This window comes from Amblyomma mixtum, chromosome 4, assembly GCF_055824585.1.
Source record: "Amblyomma mixtum isolate Tamu chromosome 4, ASM5582458v1, whole genome shotgun sequence".
NCBI lineage: Eukaryota > Metazoa > Arthropoda > Arachnida > Ixodida > Ixodidae > Amblyomma > Amblyomma mixtum.
The window spans coordinates 149,704,772-149,720,106 of record NC_143015.1 but is presented as its reverse complement, the minus strand read 5'-3'; the positions used below and the strand labels follow the sequence as shown (position 1 = coordinate 149,720,106).

Sequence of the window (15,335 nt, the reverse complement as noted above, 5' to 3'; positions counted from 1 at the left end):
ACCTTTCCTGTCGTACACTTTTTTGGGCTTCTTGAATTTGAAGCCCGAAGGAAAACACCCGACGCGGCTCGCATACATACGCACTCAACAAGGGCGCATTAGACGAAGAACGAAAGCGTCGGTTTGTCTGCGATGAAGCGCGCCACAAATCGGCCTCTGAACGGGAAGGGGGGGGGGGGGGGGGGGGGGGCAGAAGGGAAAACACTCGGTGGCGCGGCGTTGACTTTCCTCGATGGTGTGACGCGCATCGTCGCCACTTCTTTCTTCTTCCTTCTTTCTGGCAGCGCTGAAGAGCTGAGCTGCTCCTGCGACCAGACCGAGTCGGGCTCCCTGGGCAACGGCACGAGGAAGTCTTCGAGGCGGTCGCGGAGTTCGGACCCCACCAGAGCGCCGGTTGCCTCCGCTGCTTCCCTCAGCACATCCTCCACCACCGCCGGGTTCGCGGTCAACGACTTGGGTGGCGGTAGAAGAGGCAGGGGCAGGTGTGGTGCCAGTGGTGCGGCGGTAGCCCTCGAGGACTTCGACGGCGTCGAGGACATCTTGGCCGTCAGGTTGGTGAGCTCCTCTTTCGTCGCCGAGGCACCCTTTAGTCCCCTCTGCAGATGCGCGACGCCCAGGCTCAACTATAGTTCACGGCTGGTGATGAGGTTCTTACTAAGCCTGTCGTCCTGTGAGTGACGTCACCTTTGATTCGGACCATGGTTCCCTTATCGGGCCATGCATGTAACACTCGCACACTCGCAGTCTTCCTATAAGTAGCACTAGCATGCAGTAGCAGTAGAAGTCAGTGTGATGAGCTGTTCTTCAGTACCTCTGGAGTGACTCGGTGGCGTCGAAGCACGCTTGTCACCTCTGCAGTTTCGCGACGTCTGGAGGCGTTGGCTGACAAAGAGGCACTGGAATGGTCTTTCAGCCTGTGAGTGATGCCACTTTTTTTCAGGACAGCGCTTCCTTACTGTGCAATTTGCGTAGCTCTATGCAGGACCTATTGAAGTCCCAAGTTATTATTATTAAGTAGCAGTCGCAGTATGGCGGTAGTAGCTGTACCAGTAGCAGCAGCTGTAGCAGTAGTAGTAGCAGCGGCAGTAGGAGGGGTAACGCTGACGGTACCATATTAATAATAGTAGTGGTAGTAGACGTGGTAGCGGTAGTAGTCGTGACAGCAGTAGTAGAACAGCAGTATGAATAGTAGCAGTAGGAATACTAGTAGTCATCGAAGTAAGAGTAGCAGAAACAGTACTAGTGTCAGTCCTGGTGGATAGATGGTAGATGGATAGATGGATAGGTGGATAGATGGTAGTGGATAGATGATAACCTTTAGTCCAGTGTCTCACTCAGCGTTGCCTCTTGCTCAGCTTGAAACAAAAAGTGGTCAAGATGGCTAATATCTGCATCGCACGTGCCTACTGGATGGCTCAGTCACGGATTCGGTGACACGCGACCGACTTTGCGGTATTTCTGCGCAAATACAGAGGCCGCTGAAGACCTTTAGGTTCGCCAAAAAGAAACGGCATGGTTCGGTGAGAAAGGTACGCTAGTGTCTAGGTTATCGGCATAACTTTATACTGAACTCTGTTGCGTTTGCCGATTGTTTGAAGTAAGAAGTTCCTGCACAATGAAAAAGAAAGAAAAGCTCGCGCTACTCGGTATGATTTCAGTGCACAAGGTGATGATGATGATAATTATGGTGATAACGACAAAGTAATAACATTACTGTTTGCTTTGTTACCAGTTTCGCTTCACAACTGACTTTGCTGACCCGCTCACTAAGCACGTTAGTTCTTGTCGGTGGGTCGCAAGCAGCTGCGTGAACCGAACGACAACTCAACTTCGCGGTCTACAAACGACAAGCGCGTAAGGCGCGCATTGCGTAGAGGAAACGACGGTAGTTAAAAAAAAATGAAAAACATCACCGAGTAACATACATGCAAATTGTATTCCGGCTGTGCTCCGAGCCTTGTTTTCTGCACTGATTGGTCGAGACTCGTATTGCCCCGCGTTTTGCTCGGATGCTCTGCGTGCAGTGCTGCGGTGAGGCGAAACGCGTGGCTTCGTTGGTTTGAGGGAAAATAAAAAGGGAATGCGTGGAGTACGGGTTCGGGATGCGGGTCGACCTCGTTTAGGGAAAAGAACGCGCGGCGCATTCGTAATGGGGGTTTTCCCTAATAGGGCACCTCCGCTAATGCCGTGGGGACTGCCTGTTTTGGGTTTTTCTTTGTATTTTTTATCCTCGCAGCGCGCTTTGAGCGTGACGCCACGAAGCGTGTACTGCCTGCATATGATTGGCCGAGGCAGCCGCGGGCCGACTGTACTGTACTACACTGTAGAGTTGGTCCGGTCGGCGCTGTGAACTCTACGCTATAGACGTCTGCATAGGGCTAGATGTCGACATAGGTCTAGAGGTCGACCTAGGGCTAGATGTCGACATAGCGTTAGACGTCGACATAGGGCTAGATGTCGACATAGCGCTAGACGTCGACATAGCGCTAGACTTCAACTTTATATTGTTGTCTATGTGCCTTTCAGGCCGAGAAACGGCTCTTCAGTGTTCATAAAAATATATTTCTCAAGTCTGGGTGTTCCCGCAAAGGTACTCGCGCTCGATATTAGCTGCAACACGCACACTATGGCGGCAGCTCAGTTCTCGAAACGGCATACCCAGAGCTGCTGGGAATTTGTGCATGTGGCTGATGATTCAAAAAAACAATGTAGACTGAATGTTCGTGCAGGTTGGGAGCTCCGTGTGAAAGTCGATTGTTGTATAAACCGGAATCTTTCTCTGATCTACTCCGGGCTTGCTACGGGTCATTTCAAGCGCGATATATAGTACATAAAATTTTACGACCGTACGTTCGGCATGTTCCTTCTTTATAATCTTTATCCATGCTCCGTGGTGCGGGTCTTTTATGTCTTCAGAAACATGCAGCAAAGCCTTTGCGGTGCATACTTAGTTGTATAAGTATGAATTCTATAAGTATGAGTTATATAAGTATGTAATGAAATCGCAATTAGAAAAAAATTGGCTGTGGTTTTGCTCTGGTTAGACCTGGAGTGACGCGAGAGCTCCGCCGAGCCGCCTACTTACACAGCTGCGGCACCTCTCCCCCTCTCTCCACTCCACCCCCACCCACTCGACACGGCGCATGCGCACAGCTGTTGCAGCTTGGTTTCGCCGCCGCGCCGCGACGCCGGCAGCAGCAGCTGCTCCGCACCACGTGACCAACCGGCTCAAGGCCACGGCGCTCAAGGGGTGCCACGCTGAAGGCTCGAAGAGCTGGCGTAGTGTAGCTCTCGCTACAGTAATCTCACAGTGAAGGGGTAGAGTCTTCGGAGTCACATGGTCGCTGTGAGGCTGATTTAGTCACAACAACTAACTCGCGAGGCCACCCCTGTTGCTGTACAGTTCTTGAAAAAAGTGACTATACGTGGGGGCACAATGATCACTCTTCTATATCCAAAGGCACTTAGGCCGCAGAATTGACGACGCGTTGTTTAAAAACGTCTTAAAAGACGCATTCTGTTGTACGCGGGGTTTGACGGGGATATTGTAGAGCAGCGTCCTCTAAGATTCTTTTTTCTCGTCCTTTTTGTTTTCGGTCCGCTAGCTACCGTGTGTAACTGAACGAACTGTTCTCGTTTAGCCATGTAACAGCGCGTTCCCGTGTGTTGTTGGATGGCATTACTGCAATGGTTGGTGCTGCGGCTTGTGAGGACGAGGAGGAGGAGGAAAGGCGGAGAGGTTAACGGGTAGATAGCACCATTCTGCCACCCTGCACTGGGGGAAAGGGATGAGCGGATATAAAGGTGAGGGAGGTAAGGGAGAGATAAGAAAAAGCTATATGAATAGAGGGGCGTCTCGATTGGGCCCTCGGGCGTGTCACTGTTTCGAGACTGTGGTTTGCGTGACCGGTTGTCTTATGGCCTTAGAGTTGGGGGGGGGGGGGGGGTGGGGGGGTTCTACGGAAATGGAACTGCGGAACCTTTTGGTTTCGGTCGCATTTTCCGATTTCCGGCGTACGTATGTAATCGGGTGCAAAAGTAACGGACCCCCCTCCTAGTTCCGACCCGTGCCACTCTGCGTGGGGAATCCACTCCGTTACCCTTAAGGACCAGCGGTTATCTTGCCTTCGCATTACATGCCCTGCCCGAGCCCACTTCTCCCTCTTGATTTCTACTAGGATATCATTAACGCGCGTTTGTTCTCTCACCGACTCCCCCCGCTTCCGATCTCTCAGCGTTACACCTATCATTTTTCTTTCCACTGCTCGCTGTGTTGTTCTTAACTTTAGCTGAACCCTCTTTGTTAGCCTCCACGTTTCTGCCCCATATGTGAGTACCGGTAAGATACAGCTGTTGTATACTTTTCTTTCACAGCTTTATGAATGGCGCAACTGGGAACTTGACTAGTCCAAAACCCAGCACTAAGTGCAGTTGTCCGTCACTCACAAAGCCTCACTCACAGCGGCTTATACGGGCACCGAAAGAACGGTGCGAAAGCAGTAAAACGTAGCCGCCGCAATTGCGAAGGAGGTCCGAAGGCGCGCCACACCGTGTATATTGGAAGTGGCTGCGACAAAGTTTTCTCCCTTCTCGCTAGGGAGGGAAGAGTTTCGAAACCCGCCGGCGGCCTCACTGTGGTATATAGTGTCGGACTTTCTGTCGAAGTTGGGCTTTGACGCCTCTTTACGACGGTGGTGTGTGAGTTGTTCCGTTTACTCTACTGGGAAATGGGGGCAGAGGGGAGTAGCGGAAAGGTACGCAGCCGGGACTCCCTGCCGGCAGGAAAAAAAAGAAGCAGTAATGGAAGTAGGGAAAGTTGAGGTCGGTTGGGTAACTGCCTCGCCCGTACGCAGCGGCACTTGATGGGGAAAAAAGAAAGGATAAAAGGGAAAACGCGGTTTGATTCGGTTTGCTTGGTGCTGAAACTTTGGTGGTACAGCAACTGCGTGGTGAAGGTGGTTCGTCAATTTGGTTTTTCTATTTTTGTGTATTGGGGATAAGTTTCTATAGGGAAGCTATGGGAGCGAGGTGAAGGCTTGCCGACCTGTAGGGTTGGCAAATATTCTCGTCTGTTCATGAGCTTGCTTAGTGGAAGCCGCCGTTTGGCGTTCGTATAGCTCCCGCTTATAAAAATGGTCTATAGACACTCTGTAGACTTCTTATATACTCTATTGCCTTCCTATAGATATTTCTTTTCGTCTATTTATAGTCTATAGACTGTCTGTAGATAGAAGTCCACTAAAAGTGTATGGCCATAAATGTACAGGTTGTCTATATACTGTCTATAGCATTTGTGTTGCCTATAGACTAGTCTAAAGGATTTGTCTATACACAGTCTATAGACGTTTATAGACAGAAGTCTATGGAAAGTCTATAGACTCTCTAAAAATTTTTGTAAGGGCCTATTCCAGGGCGACGGAGTGTGGTTGCAGGTTATTAATCAATTTATTAAAAAATTCGCTTCACGCCTGCTTACTGGGTTAGTCTTTCAGCTTTAAATGAGTTCTGCGAGCTCCGCGCTTATGAATTCGAAACCTTATGTATTCAGAAATTCTATAGCATGTGAATTACAGAGTCGATAATGAAAATTTGATTGGTTCTGTTTGAACGAGCTTTCGAAAGCGGTGTTCGTGCCGTAAAGCCATTCACGGTGGCGTCTAGAGGCGCTCCGTGTTCTCCCCGCGGCGTTAGCTGAGAACAAGCCGAGTCCCTCGACGACAGTGACGGTTGCAGCTTGTTCGTATAGTTTGGAGCTGAATTCTGCACGTTTTTCGCCAGAGTGAACGCGCGGGGTTTGAGACCTGGAACGCGCTGACGCTCCTTGGGATTCGGCGCGCTGCTGGCTCTGATTAACATGCACAGGGCCCCGCCACGGTTACCCCGAACTCGCCTCAGGCGAATCCTTGCGCCTTCGTGGCTTGCGGGTCGCGCATTTTTATGCATGCAGTTTCGAAACCCGATAACTCTTCTCAGCCTTGTCGTCTTTCGGACGAGAACTTTTCGAGCTTTGCAGCGATCACTGTGTGTATGTGTGTGTGTTCGAGAGGGGGGTTTCCAATTCTGCATATATGGGCATTAACCTGTTCAAGCTGTCGCGTGATATCCCTAAGGCGGAGCTCAAGTGTCGTCAATTTTTTTTTTTCGTTAACACCTTGGGGAAGTTTTATCTATCTCTGTTCTGACACACCGGCTTTAAACCTTTGCCAGTTGGACATAAAACTGCATCGCTCCAGTCCGGCTCTTCTATTTCATATTGTGCTGGCATTCCGTTTGGCTCGTAAGTTGAGATGCAACGGTTCGTCCAGATCTTTCAGCGGATACGTTTGCCTACGTTATGTGTACACCCTTATTTCTCGAGAGATGTTGCTAAGTGACATATCGTTGAATGTCGAAGTGAAACCATAACAAGGTGAAAACTAGGGCTGCGTTTATGCATGATCTTGCGGCGAAAACAGCACTCGCGCATAACAGGAGACTTGGGAATCGGCGCGGTATCCCCACCCTCCTCTCTCTCGTGTGGGCGGCGTTTTTCGCCACAATAAATGAAACCACGCGAGTGAGAAGATAGCGGCCAGTAACGGTGCCTTGAGTCAACATACGGCGTTTAGTGACAATGCGTAAGTTCATTGCGTCCGTCGCAGAACGAGGTGCGATGAGGAATATAATATCCGGGGTCCGTATTCTGTAAGCTCTTCATTTTCCGTTGTCCATATGGCGTCCGTTCGGTCCACTGTCAGTGGTCACTCGGATATACCCGCGGCTTTCAAGTGTCTGTGGCAAGCGACCCAGCCTTGGGGTGGTGTTATGCCCGAGCACGCATTTGGCTGGCCTCTGTAGAAACCAGCGCCGTGCGCCCGCCATTGCGCAAAGCAAGCCCGGACTCTCGGACATGTCGCGGCTTGCAGCATAATTCATCCTGGATCGCCCGGCGCGTTCCCCCTCTCCTCGCTAGCGTCGGCTCGAGCTCAACCAACGCTTCGCCGGCAGCCCTTTTCAGGCTGCTAACTTTCAACGGCCGAGCCCCTCTCGTCCATTCGTCCAGTTCAAACGGAGATCAGTGGCGCGACCTGATTGGAGGGTTCGAACGACTGGCTGCTGCAACCGTCACCGGAGGCTATAAAAACGGAGCCGCACTGAGCCGCAGCAGCAGACGGGTAGCAGACGAGACATTACGTTAGAGAGCCGCTCTCCCGGGGCATCGCCCTGCTCCTTTGTGCTAGCCCGTTGTGGTTTCGGCCCTTGTGCCGATTATGTAAAGCCCTTGTACATACTGTACATAAACGTTTCGCTGACTCACCGTTGCCTCGACCGTTTCTTTGCTCAGCTCTGCGCAACAGTGACGGCAGGCTGAGATGCTCCAGTCCTAACAGTGAGACAGGGTGGGAGGCCCAGTCGTAACAGTGAATGGCAGCGGTGGGAGGCCCAGTCGCAACAGTGGTTGACAACCGGACCTCACCACTGGCTACAGATCTCAGCCAATGACAGTCAATGGTCAGGTTCGGTCGCCTTCTGTTGACAGAGTGCCGCGATGCACCCCAGCATTGGCTGCGTATTGCATCCAATTTCAGCCAATGGTAAGGTCCTGTCGCCAGTCAACCAATCGCCGGGTCGCTATCCTCAGACGCTTGGAAGGCGCGGGTATATGTGAGTTACCACTGACAAAGGACCGAATGAACGGAGAATGGACAACGGAAAATGGAGAGCATATAGACAACGGCCCCAGAACGGCATCGAAGGCGACGCGACGACCAAAACTACTACCAAAAATGTGCGCAGCTCAGAAGTGACATTGGAGTTAGGAAAGAATAAATGTGCAGTGACTCACGCTCTTGTCACAAGGGTGTGACGAGAGTCCCGGACAGTGTCACGAACAATAGAAGGACAGATTGGCGCGACGCTCTTTAGAGGGCGGATTAGTGCCCACAAAGCATTAAGCAACGTGGCGGCAGGAATTGCGCTGGGCGGTGTCTACGATCGGGATGCGCGTCTCTGTGGGCTGCGTTGAGTTTGTAGGTGACGACAGAGTCTCGAGATAAGGCGCTAAAAACGACGTAGAAAGGGTTGCGCGGGGTTACAATCGTTCCAGAGAAGCCCGTCGCGCATCGCGTGGCAGTGAGATAAGGCCGCAGGCCGCCGGTGATAAACAAAGAACATAGCGAAAGAAGAAAGGAAATAGCGTATCACGGGGATATACGTATATGGGAGTGCGAGAAAACGGGAATTATTGTAACGCATGGGCCTGCAAGGACAGCAGACACAAAAGAGGGTTTCAAATGCGACTAGTTGGTTCTAATCAATGTCTTTCTTGTTTTGCTTTTGAAAAATCGAAACAAAAACTTGAACACAGGACGGAAACAACACATAACACCGGATGCGCAATCTGTGTTTTGTGTTGTATCCCTCTCGCCTTTAAGCGTTCTCAAAAGCGTTATAATGAAAGACCATGATCACAATTAACTAGCCCAATTTTAAACCCTCTTAATGTTCATCTAGCGTACATCGGGCCTCACCATACTGCAAGTGTTTCCGCTGATCCGTATATGTTTCTTCATCGAACGCATCGCAAAAAAAAAAAAAAATAGACGCGAAGTTTTTGGCTGTCAGTTTTTTTTTTTCGCTTGAAAGAGGCTCACGCGCCTAGTAATCATGAAAATGAGCTGAAAACACCAGTGCGCAGCGTTAACGATGAATTAGAAACGATTTTCTACTGGCAGTTTCGGCCGTCGCCAGCGCTGAAATGCACCTTAACGTCAACGTCGATCGACCAACCTGACCACATTCTCATGACTTGAGCGTCGCCGGCAGGTACGTGGAACAACCACTTGATTCTGTGACGTCACAATAATTGGGGCAAGCGCAACCTTGACATCACGCGATGTTGGTGGAAATGGCAATCGGCTCCTCGGACGACATTCAAAATCATATTCAATTACGTTCCACTCAATGCCTGCGTCTGAAACTCGCTAGAAGGCATCTCCTTACGTTAAAGAAACAAATCATATCGTTTGTTTGCGCTCTATATTTCGTGTCTGTATCTCTCTGAGTATTTTCCTTAGAGATCGCAGTGCACAGCTCGGCGCGTCCAACTGAATCCAAGACGAGCGGCTTGAATTCCGCCGTAAAATATTCTCCTTTCTAGGTCGTCTTTCTCCAGAGTCGTGATTTCACCCCTTCCGCTTTTTCTTCTTTTTTTTTTTAATTTTTGTAAAGAAGAGAAAAACGGTAGAGTCTGCAGGTGGCTTTCTGCAATCTGATCTCGAGATTTAGACGAGTTGCGCCACAGTGGTAGCGAAGAAAAAAACGCAGCAAAAAAAAATGAACAACCTGGGGTTCCTCTGGTTCTTTTCGGAGAGGAAAACTCATAAAATGCACAGCGCACTACGCCTTGCGTCATCTCTGTGGTGTTAGAGCGGAGGATAGGTGAAACACGGGCCGACTGAGCTAAAGCTTGCTGCCGTCGCTTGTAGCGTGGGCTTTGTTCCAAGAACGGGGCGCATTGCAGCGAAGTGGGGTGACTCCGTAAACGCGTTTATCTCTTACGGAACAACAAAAAACAAACACGAAAATAAAACCCAAAGAGAAAGCAAAAGAAAATACCCAAGAAGCGAAGAAACGCCTACGAACTGCATCAGTTCACCCACTCTTCCTGCAAAACTCGTTCGGAAGGCCATTTGTTGAGCCCATCACTGATGGGACATCATCTCAGTGTTTAGTCTTTGCTGTCTTTTATTTCCTTTTTCATCGCCGTTGTAACTTTATATAAAATACGCCCCCTTTAAAGACGAAGGCTTATGCAAAGCTCTCCCGAAAGGTCACCTCTGAGATCTCTGCGATATCAACCTTGACTGAGTCGTAAGAGCGATCAGTGTTCACAGTATGCCGTTACTGTTCCGGGAGCCATTTTTATAGCAGAGTTGCTGCGTTCGCGCCTTTGTCTCAGAAAGACTGTGCGTGTGAATTTAATGGCCCTCTTTTACGAACCTTCAGGAGCTGTCGTTATTCGCTGTGGCGATACTAAAACGATAGAGGTAGTGTTTAGAGCTGAATTAAAAAAAAAAAGAGAAGTAAACCTCGTTTGCTGGGAAGGGGGTAACTTGTCTTTTATCGAAACTGAGACTAGATCCGCAGGCTCCTTGTACTGCGTTTATCCCAGAAGGCCTTTTAACTGGTGTGGCACCATTGTGTACAATGGTTAATGGTTGGTTCCACCAAGTAAACTAACATTGTATGACTTAAAGGGCAACTGCTGCACTTTTTTGAGAATTTCGCGATATTCAAGGATTCAAATCTATACAGGGTGTCGGTAAAGCATGCCAAGTGTTTTTGCACTAGCATTTAAAATAGTGACGTAATCGACGATTGAATTTTGCGCTTCTCCTCAGTGCATCGGAGTAGTGCAGAAAAGTACAGCGTGACGTCACAGAAGGTATGATTTAAAATTACCGCTGTCGTCAGCCACACCCTGCCCTGACTCCAACATTACTAGATTACCTACGTTGCCTGACTCGTTAGACGCTGCCAAACAACTCTCGGCAGGGTTTGGCTTCGGTGGCGTTGGTTTTTTCCTTCAAAGCAGGCGTTTGTGGGTTGGAAATGTACCGATACCTTCGATGACGTCATCGTGCACCCCCCACTTGGCGTTGTGCGCTGCGGAGAAGCTTGAAGGGCGTCCGGATTTTAATCGGCGATTACTTCACTATTTCAAATGCTAGCCCAAAAAGACTTCACATGCTTTACCGCTTTACCTGCAACTTTCACACATTCGACCATCTTAAACTCGTTGATTTCTAAAAGCTATGCAGTTTCCCTTGCAGAGCTTTTATGTTTTGTTCAATTTCAAGTTACTGCTAAATTTTTTTTCCCATTGTAGTCACTTCCCTCTGTAATGTCAGTGGCCCTGCGGATGTACTGAAGGAATGAGTGAATGAATGGTAATTACTTTTTGCTTGCCGAAACAACATGCAAGCTATGAAAGACGCCGCACCCGAGGATCTCAGGATTCATTTCCGCCTGGTAGAGTTCATCAGGATGCTCCAAAATCTCATTACGTGGGCGTTTTCGAAATGCTTCTTCCAAATGCAGCCGCCACGTCAGGTTTCGAACCCGGGACCTCAAGTTCAGTCCCCATACGGCATAGAAACTCAGCCACGGTTGCGGGTTGCCTCGAAAGAGAGAGCGAGAGAAATACGGTACAAAGCGAAGTCAGTTTGTTTTGTTGACAGTTTGTTGTTTTCTTTCCATAACATTAATGAGTACGCATAAGATGTGAACATAATTTATTCTGGCATGCGAATCTGGAGCACTGTATTCTTTCGGTCAGTTAGCCAGTCTCCTAGCTGAATTCCAAGCGGTCTTGCAAAATCACCGTGCACAATGACGTTTTTGATGCAAAGCTTGACGTTTTGTACCAACGTGGATGCTTGAAGAAAAGCTACGTGTCTCCAAGCAGAAAAGATCATTCGCCCAGTATTGGAAAGGGATTATTTCACATTGGTCCTCTGTAGTATCAGTTGTGGCAATACATTCCCACTATTGGGCCGATATTGAACATTGAGATAGGTAACCGGCCCAATATTGGAAATGGATGGTGCCACTTTGGTCCTTCGTAGGACCAGTTTTGTCGATAGATTAAAATGACAAGCAGCGACTGAAGCAGCAAAAGTAATCGACCCAATAATGTAAATGGATTTGCAAGACTGGTCCCACAAAGAACCAAAGTAAAAACCACCCATTGCCAATATTGGACCGGTATTGAATATTGGAATAGGTAATCGGCCCAGTAGGGGAAATGATAGTTTATCTTCGGTCCTGTGTAGGACCAGTTTTGCCAATACATTTCCACTATCGGGCCGATTACCTGTGCTGCTTGGGTCTCGCTGTTTGGCGTCTTACAGCACCGCCAGGCTTCATCTACACGCTGCACTCCTACCTGGTGCCCGGCACATCAAAGTCTCGTCTTCCTTTTGTTAGTGCGAGAGCTCTGTAAGGGACTCTCTGGAACATAAACGGCGTTAGTATTGACCACTTAGGGCTTTTAAACGGGCACAGAAATATTGTTACGATGACATTCTGCTAGCGACAACCAGTAATAGGGACTACAGTGAGGTGAGAAAGTGGGTCGATGTTGGAAGGCTCCATAAATTCATGGTTTAAATAGGAGAGAAAAGTCGCGCTAACGGCAAGGTGCTTTATTAATGCGAGATAATTAATAAATCGCCTCGCCGAGAGCACCGACGTCTCTGTCGAGTCAGTAAAAAGTATCCGCAACACGTGTCTGCAAATTTTGTACGCACGATTACGTCGTTCTCTGAAGATAAATGTGTGAAAGTGTGATTGTGGCAGTGTGTGATAAATTGTTGCCGTGGGAAAATTTTGGCTCGATGAGGCGCAATTAGTTAATCGGAAAAAAAAACTCGAATAAATACACCTAGACGTCAAAATAGCCGTGAATGTCGATATAGTACATGGACGTCAGAGCAGCCACGGACGTCGGTATAGTATGTGGACGTTTCGCTTTCGCACTGCTCCAGTGCGACTTGCCAAAGTGATCTCAAAGTTATTTTTTGAATACTGCAGGCTTGAGCCCACGCAGGAGACAATACTACAGGAGGATAGGAAAGGCGCCGTACACTCTAAGCACAAATACGCCTACATGGGAATAAAAAGGGAGTAAGTTGTCCTCTAGCGCACACACCCATTTGTACAAGTGGGTGCGCTAGAGGTCAACATTACTCCCTTTTTATACCTTTCTGTTTAGAGTGTACAGCTTTCGGGCATACGAGCGCTACTGCGTCACTTTTATCGGTTAAAAAGGAAGGCGTTATGGGCACAGTAAAGGGCGAACGAGCAGCTGCATTCGTCTTGTCCAGCACACTCATACAAAAACGCGCGCTCTCACACACACATAGAGTAAACACACTTTAAAGGGATACTGAAGTCAAATATTAAAATTGAGCAAAAACAATGAAAATTGATGCTCGGAATGTGATTACACCGAAATCCAGTCGTCACTTCGCATATTTTTCAGCGGATGGTTTTTTTTTTTCGATGTTTTATGAGCGCGCGCCAAGCCGTCCCGGCTGGCGCGATGGATGGATGGATGGAAAAAACTTTATTGTCAATAAATTGGTGTTCTTGACCCTTACGGGTCACTGGGCGCCGTGGTCGATCCTTGGTCCAGGATGCCGCACTTGACTGCTGCCATCGTGGCTCGGCGCACAAGGAATCGTTGCGCTTCCTCGTCCTCGCTGGCCAGCAAGTGCTCCCACTGCATCACACTCGGGTTTATTCTTGGCTCTAAGTCTGCCTTAGGGCAGGTCCATGTGATATGTTCTAGTGTAGGTGTACCCTGACACCACGGACATTCGTCTGCATATTGTGTAGGGAAAATCTTGTGTAGTTTGTGCAGGTGTGGGTAGGTACCGGTTTGTAGTCTGCGCCAGTCTACCGCCTCCTCTTTGGTGAGCCTTTTGTGTGGGGCTGGGTAGCGTTTCCGCTGACCCCTGTAATGATCGAGTATATCTGAGTACGTGGGGGTAACTGGGTCAAAGGTGCCTGTGGTGCAAAGTGCTGAGTCTGCTCGGTTGACGTACCCTCGAGCTAACTCGTCTGCTGCCACGTTGCCCCTCATCCCCTCATGTCCCGGAACCCACACTATACTATGTTTAGTGTTTTTGTGTCTTCTCGTCGTGTGTAGAATATGATTGGCGATGCTGTCGATCCTGCCTCTTGTGTAGTTTCTACATGCTTGTTTGGAGTCCGTCACTATAGTGAGGTTGTGTCCTGTTGCGTTCCCGTGCGATATTGCGAGAGCAATGGCGGCTTCTTCAGCTGCTTCTATGTTTGGGTTGTTTATCGTTGCGCTGGTTATTTCTTGCCCTCCTTCGTCTGCTACAACGGCGATTGTTTTGCGTTGGTATCGGTACTTTGCTGCGTCCGTGTAGACTACGTTGGGATTGTCGCTGAGTTCCCTGGTGAGTGCTCGGACTCTGGCTTGTCGTCTTTCATGATGTAAATTCGGATCCATGTGTCGTGGTATTGGTCTTACCCGGATGTTGTTTCTGTCTTCATTATTAATCTGTTCCTTGTCTCTTTGTGTGCCTAGAGGTAGCCGTAATTTCTCCGGTAGGTGTCTTCCCGTTCTGGTTTGAGTGAGTCTGTCTAATTGCGCACTACGTTGCGCTTCTCGTAGTTCGTCGAAGGTGTTTGATACTCCCAGGGCCATTAGTTTTTCGGTTGGTGTGGACATTGGAAGTTTGAGCGCCGTTTTGTACGCTTTGCGTAGTATGGTGTCGATTTGTAGAGTCTCTTGCTTGTTTAGTTCGTGGTAGGGGAGGCTGTACGTAACCCTGCTCGTGACGAGGCTGTCAATGAGTCTTAGGGTGTCCTGTTCTCTCATCCCCTTCTTTCTACTGCTGATTCTTCGCACGATTCTGGCGACTTGCTCTGTTGTATTCTTAATAGAGGCAATGGTTTTGCTACATCGGCCTGTGTTTTGCAGCCACATTCCAAGTACCCTGACTTCCGTTTTCTCAGGTATTGTATCGTTTCCGAGTTTCAGGGTGATTTGGGAGTCGTATTTTCGTGTACCTTTTTTGATTCTTACGTATTCTGATTTTTCTGCTGAGCACGATAATCCTCTGGCCCTGGCGTATTGTTCAGTATGGCCGATCGCTTTTTGTAGCCGCTCTTGCTTAGCTGCTAGGGAGCCTGTGGTTGTCCATATTGTTATGTCATCTGCATACATTGCGTAGCTGATGTTTTCTATTTCGTCCAGTACTTTCGTGAGTCCTATCATCGCTATGTTGAATAGTAGCGGTGATATTACTGAGCCTTGCGGGGTACCCTTGTTTGGCACCGTGAAGCTCTCCGATCTTGTATCTCCGATGCCTATCGTAGCTGTTCGTTCTGTGAGAAAGGCTTTGACATAATGGAAGGCTCTGCTTCCACAGTTTATGTTATTGAGACCTTCCATGATGGCCGCATGTCCCACGTTATCGAAGGCTCCCTTTATGTCGAGTGCTAGCACTATGTGTTCGCCGCTTCTTGGTATGTCAGTGAGGACATCCTCCTTTAATTGTAGGAGTACGTCTTGCGTGGACAGTCCCCTTCTGAAGCCAAACATGGCATCAGGGTAATATCCCTTGTCCTCCATGTAGTTTGTGATCCTTTCATTAATCACCCTCTCGTATATCTTCCCTAGACAGGAGGTTAGGGAGATTGGTCTTAGGTTTTCAATTTGGAGTCTTTTACCCGGCTTGGGTATCATAATTACCTCTGCATGTTTCCATTCCGCCGGCACGATTCCTTTTTCCCAGATAGCGTTTAGGTACTTC

At 48.9% G+C, this 15,335-nt stretch overlaps 1 protein-coding gene across 3 annotated transcripts in view; it reads left to right on the top strand.

Moving 5' to 3' along the window:
• The window catches only part of wake (ankyrin repeat and fibronectin type III domain containing protein wide awake), a 520,343-nt gene that overhangs the window by 6,643 nt on the left and 498,365 nt on the right, over positions 1 to 15,335 (top strand). For all 3 annotated transcript variants that reach the window (XM_089588279.1, XM_089588278.1, XM_089588277.1), the window contains exon 3: positions 285 to 551. In XM_089588279.1, coding sequence (XP_089444405.1) covers positions 285 to 551 — 267 coding nt within the window. The remainder of the gene's footprint in view (positions 1 to 284; positions 552 to 15,335) is intronic.